The sequence below is a fragment of the Lacerta agilis genome, chromosome 11, assembly GCF_009819535.1.
Source record: "Lacerta agilis isolate rLacAgi1 chromosome 11, rLacAgi1.pri, whole genome shotgun sequence".
Classification (NCBI taxonomy): domain Eukaryota; kingdom Metazoa; phylum Chordata; class Lepidosauria; order Squamata; family Lacertidae; genus Lacerta; species Lacerta agilis.
The window spans coordinates 61,541,129-61,554,168 of NC_046322.1; the positions used below are offsets into that span (position 1 = coordinate 61,541,129).

Here is a 13,040-nt window from a genome sequence, read left to right on the forward strand (position 1 = left end):
CCAGGTCTTGTTCCTTTCCAAGGAATCAAGTTCAGCCTTCATGGCTTTAAGCTGTCCATGGAAGCAAAGGTTAATTCTGTGTCCAGGGCAGCTGTCTACCAGCTCCATCTGGTACGCAGGCTAAGACCCTACCTGCCCGCAGACTGTCTCACCAGAGTGGTGCATGCTCTAGTTATCTCTCGCTTGGATCACTGCAATGCGCTCTATGTGGGTCTACCTTTGAAGGTGACATGGAAACTACAACTAATCCAGAATGCAGCAGCTAGACTGGTGACTGGGAGCGGCCACCAAGATCACATAACATTGGCTCCCAGTACATTTCCGAGCTCAATTCAAAGTGTTGGTGCTGACCTTTAAAGCCCTAAATGGCCTCGGTCCAGTATACCTGAAGGAGCGGCGTCTCTATCCCCATTGCTCTGCCTGGACACTGAGGTCCAGTGCCGAGGGTCTTCTGGCGGTACCCTTGCTGCGAGAAGCCAAGTTACAGGGAACCAGGCAGAGGGCCTTCTCAGTAGTGGCACCCACCTTGTGGAACACCCTCCAACCAGTTGTGAAAGAGAAAAACAACTACCAGACATCTGAAAGCCGAATCAACCCTGGCAATCAACGGGGTGAAAGATCGCAGCCAGATCACCTTCACATCTGAAAGCATGCACTTCCACTTGAGCACGATGGGTGATAGCTGACTATAACATCGCTGCGACCCTCACTGGGTAATTAGAGGCTGAGATGGGAGTAATCAGACTCCCAAATCTTCCTAGGGGTTGTGGGAAGACACTGCCTCACCCGCAGATGCCCATTAACTTGGCTCCAAACTCTGATGGAAGGAGGGGCCAGGGTGGATAGCCCCCGAGAGGGTTTGGCACTCCTGGAAGATACCCCGCTAGCGCATAAGTACCAATTCTTAAAATGAAAAATTGGATATAAAGATTTGGACATGCTTCAAACGAGAAGGAGGAAAATATTCTGCTGAACAATCCAGCCACTGAGGTGCCAAAAAAGATAAAGAGGAAGAAGATTCAGCATCAATTTGGTATGTGGGAACAGGACGGAAAGGGGGGGGGAACCCTTCTGCTTTGTTACGGTACTTTGTTTCATTACATTATATCAATGGGCAAATCTCCCCTAGAAGAACCGTTTTCATCATTTATAACAAGCGAGATTTGAAAGTGTGATATATGTGGACATAATATGGCTCCCAAATTATAAACTGTGTGGAAATGAAAATATGATATAATAGCACTGTTCCTATAAATAAGGCACTACATTTCTGAGTAGTTTGGAAGAGGATAAAAGGTGCTTTAATTTGTTAATTGGCAGAGAGAAGCCCCTTGCCACTGGATGTTTTCTTTCTTTGTAAGGGATTTTGGACGGTTTCCTGAAAATGTCTGGCTCTGTGAGCAGTGTTATAGTTTTAATTAGGAACCCGCCATGTTGAAGACCGGGCTGCGGAACTTCAAATTCAGAGGGGGAGGGGAGCCCCTCTGAAGCTGTGGTCTGTCTGTGGCCGGGTGCTTGGCCCTGACCACCAATAGACACACCCTTCACAGGACCCTGACCACTAGGAGGAGCACCTCCAGCGGGACCCTGATCACCAGGAGCACCTCCGGCAGGGCCACCTGGCGCAATAGGCTGTTACTCTGCATCCAACTCACTGAACCTGTCAATCAGCACTTCAGGGTTTCCATGAATCCTTTTCCAACCCTCTTGCTCACAGAAATCAGCACTTCTGCTTACCACTACACGCGTCCTGTTGCCCTGTGGATAAGCAAATCTCCAAGCTTTCGATCCTGGCTCATAGCCACAAAAGATCATTTTCTGAGACCTAGGGTCACCCTTCCTGCGCTTCGGTTTTGGGATCAATACCCAAGCTTGAGCTCCAAAAGTGTGAAAATAGTGCACCTTGGGGTTCTTGCCATACAGCAGGAAATAGGGTGTGGTCCCTACCACAGAGCTGTATGTCCTGTTAAAAACTTGAGTACAACAAAGCCATGCCTCCCCCCAGAAGTTTCTGGGCAATCCTGAGTCAAAGAATGGCCTTCAAAGCCTTCCTGCCGATGCGGCCGAAGTACGCTCTACATACCTCTCAGTCCCGGAACACTGCAGCAGCTGACAGCAGCCTTACTCCGGTGTAAACGCCATGGATCTCAGCCCCATAACCTCATTGTTGGCATCCTTGGGGGGTTGGGAAGCCAGCTGGCTAGCCCCCAGCTGAATCAGCTCTTCCAGCTGCCTCGATTCCCCGACCTCTGGTGCGACGTAAATCAGCAACTCAGACATCAAAGCCTGAGCACACTTCTTTGCAGAGCCAACAGCACAAACAGAACAGGCGTGAGGCTTGTGGAAACATACTATTCAAGCTACAGATTTATTACTCATAAATCAGAACAAAGAAACATGTCGTCCCTCTCTCTCTGCTCTGAGAGAGTCTCAAAAAAAAAAAAGCTATACACAACGGAAGTTCCCAGCAATCTGTGCTGGTGTGTAAACAGACATGTGACACACAACAGTTCCATGTCTGCAACTTAAGGTGGAATGGAATTTTCCCAACGTAATCGTCTTACCAGTTTACAGTAATAAGGGATGGTGGGTGTGCCTATTGCACAAACGTTCATTCTTATCTGTCTTCTTGCAGGAATCATTTGCCCAATGTGGGGCTCAAGCCCATGACCCTGAGATTGAGAGTCTCAGGGCGCTCCCACATGCCAAATGAGCGTTCCCACATGCCAGTTTATCAGAATCATTTTTTGTTTTGTTGTATTTATGAAACTGTTCTGTAATTAAAAACAATTTTTCAGAATGTCATGCATGTAGTTAAAACTCACAACATGCAACACATCTCTTAGAAGAAGAAAGAAGTATAAGGAGTAGTTCCCCCTCCCTCTCAAGCTTCCAGCTTGTCTCAGCATCTTGCTGTGCATTATATATAATGTATTTCAGTAGAACTGCCTGGCCAAGGGGGTCTATATCTGATGTGTGCTGTGTTTGTACAGTGTCTGATGTTGTGGTGCCTCTTTGGAACCATAATCTGGACTGATGAATTCTTCTTGCTGCCGCAGAACATGAAGAATTCAAAACTGGCAGTCATCACTGCTGACTTGGTGTTCCTATATCATTAGATTAGGTCTAATAAAATTCATGAATTGCCTTATAATGAGACATCTCAAGGCAATGAGCAATACAAAACATGTTAATTAATTTAACTTGATATTTAATGTATTTTTTCTTTTTTAAATATAAAAATACATTAAATATCAAATTTAATTGATTAAGTGGTGAATTTGGTGAAGCCATCAAAACCATCATACACCAAAATCTTTCACAACTATGACAGGATTATCACAAAATAATCTAAGTACTGCAGCCATTCTCAAGAGCAATAACATTCAAACATCTTCTGATACAAAAAAGTTTTTGCTTTGTGCTAAAATAAAAGGTGGTGTCAGGCAAGCATCTCTGAGAACATTTTTAAATGAAGGGCTGCCTCTAAAAGGGTCCCCTCCCTTGTTGACTCTCTGAACTTCTTTCAGAAGAGATGGAGAATCAATATGGTTGCACTGCCCTTGTCACTTTCCTGGCACAGGGTGACCTTCCATTGGACTTGCAGTTCCAATCTTCCCTCACTAAAGGCTGGTGTCAGAGTCCAGCAACATCTGGAGGACCACAGGTTCTGAACCCCTGGGTGAGGCACCCCTTGCATAGAGCTCAGAAGGCAAAGAGACAACTTTTTTTTAAATAACAAAAAACCTCTCACTGCTACCTGGTCTTTTTAAAGCTCTTATGATGACACCAGTCTTTTCTTCTGCTTCCTTTAGTTTGGAGAGTTGCTCTTTGAAGAGGAAGTGGAGCAGTGTGCTGACCTGTGTCAAAGACTCCTTCAGCACTGCAGCAGCAGCATGGATACCACTCGGATTCAGGCCTGTGCTACCCTTTACCTCCTCATGAAATACAGCTTCAGCTGCATAAGTGTAAGATGATAGATACTTCCTTAGTACCATTCAAAGCCTAAATCACAGATTCAGTGTTTGCATTTATTTTGTTTCCCCACAGAATAATTATATTATATTGTACTTCATTGTCTGTTTGCCTGATATAATTACTTTATATTAGAATAAGTTATTTCCTTCTAGCTGAAAATGGCCTGGCCATGCTACACTGTAGCGCTCTATGCCAGGGTCAGCTACCTTTTTCAGCTCTGGGCCAGTCCACTGTCTCTCAGACCATGTGGTGGGCCAGACTATATTTGGGGGGGGGATGAACGAATTCCTATGCCCCACAAATAAGCCAGAGATGCATTTTAAATAAAAGGACACATTCTAATCATGTAAAAACACGCTGATTCCTGAACTGCCCGCGGGCTGGGTTGAGAAGGCAATTGGGCCGCGTCCGGCCCGTGGGCCTTAGGTTGCCTACCCTTGCCTACGCAGTTTGAGGGATATATGATAAGGATGCACTGGCCCAAGATTTTTGGCCTTCATGTACAGAATTTGTAACTCTGAATCCCATAATATGGAACTATATGATACATTAAAATCAGTATGCATGCAAACCATTAAGAGTAAACTGGAACCTGTAATTGAAAGAAGGTAGGTAAGTGGCAGCTGCGTCCCATTGCTGACAGAGGGGGAGAGTGTGGAGACAGGAGGAGGTAGTTAGGCAGGGATGTGGAACGAGAGAGGAACAGCCTAGTTGCAGTAGAAGACTGAGCTCTTAGAACAAGGAGAAGGAAGGGGGGAGTTCAAGGGGGAAGACACAGACTGACAGTTTAAGCTTGGACTCAGAGGGAGGGCCCCGGAAATAGCCCATCCCATGACGCATAGGCACGCAAGAATTAATGAGAGGTGTGGAGAGGAAAGGAAGCGAAAGTGGGGCTTTAAATATGGGAAAAGGAAGGGGTGGGACTCAAACTCGGCAACAGCTAATTTAGAAGCTGTTATTGTCTTGAGCAAGTTGTCTCGCTTCTGTGGGAGAGACCCAACCATTACAGGAAGGGAGAATAATAGTCTAGTAGCCATTGGTTTGAGAAGAAGTAACATTTTAATGCTACCGCACAATTGCGCTCATTTCACACGCTAGCAAGGTTATGCTTAAAATTCTACAAGGCAGGCTTAAGCAGTATGTGGACCAAGAACTCCCAGAAGTGCAAGCTGGATTTCGAAGGGGCAGAGGAACCAGAGACCAAATTGCAAACTTGCACTGAATTATGGAGAAAGCTAGAGAGTTCCAGAAAAACATCTACTTCTGCTTCATTGACTAAGCAAAAGTATTTGACTGTGTCAACCACAGCAAACTATGGCAAGTTCTTAAAGAAATGGGAGTGCCGGATCACCTCATTTGTCTCCTGAGAATTCTCTATGTGGGACAAGAAGCTACAGTTAGAACTGGATATGGAACAACTGATTGATTCAAAATTGGGAAAGGAGTACGAAAAGGCTGTATATTGTCTCCCTGCTTTTTTAACTTATATGTAGAATTCATCATGCGAAAGGCTGGACTGGATGAATCCCAAACCGGAATTAAGATTGCCGGAAGAAATCTCAACAACCTCAGATATGCTGATGACACAACCTTGATGGCAGAAAGTGAGGAGGAATTAAAGAACCTTTTAATGAGGATGCAAGAGGAGAGCACAAAATATGGTCTGAAGCTCAACATTAAAAAAAAACTAAGATCATGGCCACTGGTCCCATCACCTCCTGGCAAATAGAAGGGGAATAAATGGAGGCAGTGAGAGATTTCACTTTCTTGGGCTCCATGATCACTGCAGATGGTGACAGCAGTCCCGAAATTAAAAGACACCTGCTTCTTGGGAGGAAAGCAATGACAAACCTAGACAGCATCTTAAAAAGCAAAGACATCACCTTGCCGACAAAGGTCCATATAGTTAAAGCTATGGTTTTCCCAGTAGTAATGTACGGAAGTGAGAGCTGGACCATCAAGAAGGCTGATCGCCGAAGAATTGATGCTTTTGAATTATGGTGCTGGAGGAGACTCTTGAGAGTCCCATGGACTTCAAGAAGATCAAACCTATCCATTCTCAAAGAAATCAGCCCTGAGTGCTCACTAGAAGGACAGGTCCTAAAGTTGAGGCTCCAGTACTTTGGCCACCTCGTGAGAAGAGAAGACTCCCTGGAAAAGACCCTGATGTTGGGAAAGATGGAGGGCACAAGGAGAAGGGGACGACAGAGGATGAGATGGTTGGATGTGTCCTTGAATCGACTGGCATGAGTTTGGCCAAACTGCGTGAGGCAGTGGAGGATAGGGGTGCCTGGCGTGCTCTGGTCCATGGGGTCACGAAGAGTCGGACACGACTGAACAACAACAACAAACATTTTAATGATGTAACCTCATTTTAACTTGTTATTACTATTGATTATGGAAGGAGGGAGAGATTCAATTCAGTTTGCATTTAAAGGGAAACCTTCCTAATATGCGCTTTCTGAAACTATATGAGAGTTGTAACACAGCTATCCCTTGATATTCACACTTACCAAATGTTTCAATGCAGTTATCCAGTCAATTAATGCATACAAATATGCATGTGTTAGGAGAAAAAGATACATGCATTTGTGAAGGTAATGTACAAAACTGCTTATTAGATGAAATTGCTTTGCAAAAATGGGTATATTTGGGGAAATTACATTAAAATATGTATATTAGATTAGAAGAAAATCACACTAAAAAGTATATATTTGCAAACTGATATGAAAATGTGGCAAACAATTTAAGAATGAGAAACTGAGAAAAATAATAATTGACAGATTTGCCCATTTCTTATTTGATCTGGTTTATTAAACTCACTCTTACTTTGAGAAGCCCAGAATAAATCAGTGAGTTTCTGCAAAAAGTCTCATTAAAACTTCTGCATATACTATGCAGGTGAGGCTATCCTGTATATGTAAGGAAGTCAATCCCAATTGTTGGAGGGAATGTGCAGTCAAAAGTGCATATTTCCAAATGTGGTGGTGGTGTGACATCATCAAATCTTCCTGGAATGCTGTCTTCAAAACAATTGAAATGTCCCCTGCACTTGGGCTTTGGATCCCATCTGCTCATGATTATCCTGAAGATGACCTATTAGCCTTTCTATTGACTGTATGGAGGTAGCCAGATGCTATGATATGATCTGAAATTTATTACAGTCAGAGACCAGCTTGTAAAACACAAATGGAACTACAATCCCAAAAGCAAAACAAACATTTATAACAACAATGGATTCTAAGTTTTAAAATGTGGTAGGCATATAAACACATAAAAACTTTAAGATAGACTACCATAGAGAAATGATCCAGAGTCGCCCGTGGATCTGACTTTGGGAATTTTCTTAACAAACTAGATTGAAACGGGGGATGGTCTGCACCTACAGATCTGTGCACAGAATCTGGCAACCGACCGGGTCGTATTGTGATCTTTGCCTAAAAGCAGAAGATTTAATTTTTGTTTTACCAGGTGGTCAGCAAGCCTCACCAGCAGGGGATCAATGGTTTCTCTACTTGCCTCATCGTAAAAGGGACATCTAAAATATATGTGTTCAGGGCTTCCTATATCCCCCAATGGACAGGCGCAAATTCTCTGGTCATATGGGACTTTTTAAAAGGATCCTTCCAAGACTGGCGAGGGCAGAGCTGAGCTTCTGGCAAGTGTAAAAGCCCTTCTTGCATTTTTGGATACAAGAAAAAAGAGATACGTTGCCGGTGCAGCTATATCTCTCTCTCGATTTCTACAATTTTGTAGTCGGGGCACCTTAAGCAGTCCTGTTGTCTCTCGGTGTCTATAATTCTTTGCCTAACCTTAGCTTTTGCTTGGCCCAAGCCCAGACTTAGAAGGGCTTGAGGGGCAAAACCCAGGACTGCTGTCTGCCAGCCTGACTGGAACTGGCCACAAAGGATCAGTGAAGCAATACCACGGGGGAGCAGTTTCAGTGACAGCCATTTGTAGATTGATGTTAGGCTGATTTGAGCCTCCACTCTCATCATCCCCGTTTGATATGCATCTGGGAACTTGTAGGAGGGCTCTAAGGAGTTTGGATTGCACTCTCTCGAGGGGAGAGAAAGCAATGGATGGCAGGCCCAGAAAGGATCCATAAAGGAGCGGTGAGAGCGTTTTGGCCTTGTGTAATTTTAGGGCCGTGGGGACGAAAAAGCCCCCTTGGGTTCTAAAAAACTTGAAGATACAATTTGCTGTTTTTCCCCCAGAGCTCCCGATGGAATTTATGTGTAGTTTATTGGATCCTGAAGTCTGGACCACCATTCCTAAAAACTTGTAGTTTGAGACTTGTTCTAGTTTATGACCTTGGAGTTCCCAGCTTCTAAGCTTTGGTTTCCCCCCGTAAGCGAGAATCTTGGTCTTTTGGTAGTTTATGTTAAGACATTTGGTTTCACAGTAGGCTGCAAGCTTTATTAATGCTCTTTTGAGCCCAATGGGGGTTCTGGATAGAATTACCACATCATCAGCGTAAAGCAAAACCGAAATATGCCGATTTGCTAGCTTTGGGGGTGGAATTCTGGGTTATTGAGAGCGGTTACTAAGTTATTGAGATAAAAAGTAAATAGTAGGGGGGCCAAAAGGTTTTTATGGGGTCCGCTAACTCTAACTCTGAGAGCTATATTTGAGTGAAGTGCCTAGGTAGCCATATGTTGGAAAACTGGTGTTGGTCTGAACATGGATTCTGCATGGTCAATAGCATTGGTTCTTGGTATGGTCAATAGCATGCCAAGTGCGAGCAGCAAAGGGCAAACACAATCCACAATCTTTTTATAACATATGACAAATGTTTATTGAATACATAAATTGTTCAGACTCTTAGAGTAATCAAATGAAACTTTAACACATGGTATGATAAAGGTAAAGGGACCCCTGACCATCAGGTCCAGTCGTGTCCGACTCTGGGGTTGCGGCGCTCATCTCGCTTTATAGGCCAAGGGAGCCGGCGTTTGTCCGCAGACAGCTTCCGGGTCATGTGGCCAGCATGACAAAGCCGCTTCTGGCGAACCAGAGCAGCGCACGGAAACGCCGTTTACCTTCCCCTATTTATCTACTTGCACTTTGATGTGCTTTCGAACTGCTAGGTGGGCAGGAGCTGGGACCGAGCAACGGGAGCTCACCCCGTGGCAGGGATTTGAACCGCCGACCTTCTGATCAGCAAGCCCTAGACTCTGTGGTTTAACCCACAGCGCCACCTGGGTCCCTTTTCATCAGGACAAGTTATTTGTATCTTGTAACAATTGTTTTTGCAAAATTTATCTTCTGTACCATGAAAATAAATAAAAACATAAAAAAGAATTAATCAGTGAGATTCCTAGTGCCTATGAAACTGAATTTTATTTGTTCCACAAAATGAACTAAGAGTAGCTTTCATAATGCCATGATTATTTGGAAGGAAATCCCATTTATTTCAGTGGGGCTTACTTAATCCATTACCAGTGGCGATTATAACAAATTCTATCTAAGCCAAATGGGAAGTTTAAATTTCATGCAAACAGAAACCAGCTAACGGAAAATCAGTACAGTACATTTCATTTGCACAATCTGACACTCCCTTTTCTGTTTTATAAAAGAACTTTGCAAGAGTCAAAATGCAAGTGACAATGTCACTGGCTTCTCTGGTTGGTAAAGCATCAGATTTTAATGAGGAGTATCTCAGAAAGTCTTTACGAACTATTTTGGCATATGCAGAGGAAGATGTAGAAATGCAGCCAACTCTCTTCCCAGGACAGGTAAGACATTTTGCTACTTTATTGCAAAATTTGAGTAGGTTACTGGACAAAAGTTAATTATTTGTATGCTCACAAAAATCAGCTGGCATTCATGTGAGTGAGCATAGAAGATGGGGAGGGCTAAGGGAATCAGCCTTCCTCATCTTCAATGGAACGAAGGAAAGCAGATCACACACAGCTGCCAGAACAACCTGGAAAACCATTTTCTGTCTTGCTCCCAGCCCAAGGGAGAAGAAGCAGGGCCCATTATCAGAGGTCAGCATTCTCTGGCAACCTACCAAGACCCATGCTCCCAATGTGGGGTCACTGCCAACCCCTTGTGCCTTTTTGCGCCACTGCTGCTTTCTCTTTTGGGCTCAAGACACCCTCTTGAGCATTTTGGGGTGTGCTTTGCCCTCACACCACCCCAGCACACACACACCCGCAATGGTGCTCATCTCCGAGTGACCTGTTTCAGGATGCAGCCAAACCAGAAATCCTCAAAAACTCTGCATGTCTCGTCCTTTGTGGATTGTCTCAGAGGGAGAGGCAGGTGGCAACAATGGTAAGGAGGAGGAGAGCTCACTGAAGGCATCTTGATAAAAGGCCCCCTTAAAGCAAATAACCAGCACTGAACATTGAAAGATCTGCCCAACCAGAATCTAGTTGTGGATTTGCTGGCAAAAAAAGTTCTGAATGGCATTAAAACACAACTTTGCTGAGTCTTTGTGACATGCTTGGTGTAGTGAATCATTCAGTTCTGAAACCTTAAGGATGGTAGTTGTGTTTACTTGCAGGGTCTACCACATTATCTAGTTGTTCCCACTCACCAAATTTCATAATTGTCACAAATTGAACACTTCAGAAAAATATTGCGATATGCCATTTTTGTAGATTAACCCAACAAAGAGAGCCAGTGTAGTGTGGTGTACTGCCATGGTTAGAGTGTTGGATGAGCACCTGGGAGAACAGGGTTAAAATCCCTGCTCAACTATGAAAGTAATTGGGTGACCTTGAGCCAGTCACAATCTCTCAGCCTAACCTGCCTCATAGGGTTGTTGTGAGGATAAAATTGGGGGAAAGGTATGATAATGCAATAAACCGGGGGTTGTCAACCTGGTCCCTACCACCCACTAGTGGGCGTTTCAGGATTCTAGGTGGGTGGTAGGGGGTTCTAGGGCACAAGCTGAATCCTTCTTCCATCGAGCACTGGCAGGTGGTAAGGAAATTATACCATCAAGAAAGATGCAGTAGTGGGCAGTAGGTATAAAAAGGTTGACTACCCCTGCAATAAACAAATAAATATTCAAAATAAAATTTCATCATAAATATGACTTTTCAAATATTCATTATGAAAAAAATAATTATATTATTATAAATTATATTTCTTTGCCCTTCAGTAATTTGTTTAATGTTGCACTTGTTTGTTTGCTTAGGTGGAAGAGCTGTTGTATAATCTGAACAGCATATTGTCAGACACAGTGAAAATGCGAGAGTTTCAGGAAGATCCAGAGATGCTCATGGATCTTATGTACAGGTTGAGCTCACTAATATTTCTCTTTAGCAATTTCCGATGAATGATCCAGAACATTTCAGATTTAAATTTGTCAAAAACAAAATATCTGCTGTGCAATTAGCATCCTATTAAGGGCATACATCAATGACAGATTTATGTCAGTTATCAGTAACTTGGCTTCTGACAAACAATCCTGGGAATTCTCTACACAATATCTCTATGTCCATTTAGAAAATGGTGCTTATCAGATTCCATGGGTAATCTTTAAATGAATCCTGGGGTTACGTCTATAGTGTAGCTAAACATTTTGACCCAGATAGACTATTTTGCTGGTGAGAAAGTCAACATGATGGGGCCGAGCTTTGTGTTGATGTGTGCCTTCTCATAGTCCCTTTACTGTGAGTACAGTATAATATCAAGATTCCTTTAAATGTTATCCTACACATGTGGGACCACTTTTCTGTGAATGGCAACTGTGCAGTTACACCCCACTTGATTTGACTTGGTGATCTGCCTGTTCCCCTCTTGTTCTGAAAATAGGATGAGATCCCTGTGTGCATACATAGTATAACTTGGATCCACCGGATAGGTTCTCTAGCAGCACTGTTTCTACTCAGTCAGTTTTTGCCTGGGATGTTACACATTGACAATAACTCAATATTAGCAGGTCTGAAAATATTTTTTATAATTTTTCTTTCCTAATCTATCTAAAGAGAACAAAGAGAGAATGTTATAGAGAGTATTAGAAAGGAGGTGTTTGGAAAGGTATTCTGTAGTGTCAGTGTCAGAGTAATGCCAGGTTTGGTGGAACAAATGAAGTATTTAAAATGCTATAGAGCAGAGTATCCTAAACTTGAAGACAGGAGTGCCTGGCATGCTCTGGTCCATGGAGTCACGAAGAGTTGGACATGACTAAATGACTAAACAACAACAACATCCCAAACTTGGGTCTCCAGCTGTTTTTAGAGTCAATTCCCATCATCCCTGACCACTGGTCCTGCTAGCTAGGGATGATGGGAGTTGTGGACCAAAAACAGCTGGAGAACCAAGTTTGGTAAATTGCTGTAGAGAATATTTAGTTATCTTCAAATCCACAATTCTCTGTAAGAATTAAAACCTAGCAAATGATGTGGCATCTCCACAAAAGAAAAGGAAGTGCTTTTAATTTAACCCCAAGGCAAATGAAAGATACATCTTTTATGCTCTGTTATTAGAATTGCCAAAGGATATCAGACATCACCTGACTTAAGGTTGACATGGCTCCAAAACATGGCAGAGAAGCATGCTAAGAAAAAATGTTACACAGAGGCTGCCATGTGTCTAGTTCATGCTGCTGCTCTTGTTGCTGAATACCTGAGCATGCTAGAAGATCACAGTTACCTGCCAGTTGGCAGTGTCAGCTTTCAGGTAAAAACAGACAATTGTTATTTGTGTAAGTGAGTGTTCCTCTGGTGCCCTCCACTTGTTTTTGTTGAATGACAACTCCCATCATCCCTGACCATGTTAGCTGGGGATGGTGGGAATTGCAGTCCAAAATATCTAGAAGGTACCAGATTGATAAATGCTTATATAGGTCCTTTCTGACAATGTCCTGATTGTGTTAGATGGGCCCCACAGGTACTGACCACTCTTTTTTGCCAATTATTTTTATTAATTTTCCGAATTAATTCAATTTAATACAGTTTCTTGAAAAATGGTTTCCTGCTCTCGATACAGGATATGTCCAAGATGTACCCCCACTGCTTCATCAGTTCTCACCTAGTCTCTAGTTGAGACTTGCCAATATTATATTCACACTTGCCAGTATTATTAATTCAGTTGCCCCTTTA

General features: G+C 43.2%; 1 protein-coding gene across 1 annotated transcript in view; it reads left to right on the plus strand.

Annotated features, from left to right (window-relative positions):
• The window catches only part of DOCK8 (dedicator of cytokinesis 8), a 172,266-nt gene that overhangs the window by 134,890 nt on the left and 24,336 nt on the right, over positions 1–13,040 (plus strand). The window contains exons 36-39 of the mRNA XM_033163798.1: positions 3,816–3,968; positions 9,558–9,716; positions 11,132–11,232; positions 12,426–12,618. Coding sequence (XP_033019689.1) covers positions 3,816–3,968; positions 9,558–9,716; positions 11,132–11,232; positions 12,426–12,618 — 606 coding nt within the window. The remainder of the gene's footprint in view (positions 1–3,815; positions 3,969–9,557; positions 9,717–11,131; positions 11,233–12,425; positions 12,619–13,040) is intronic.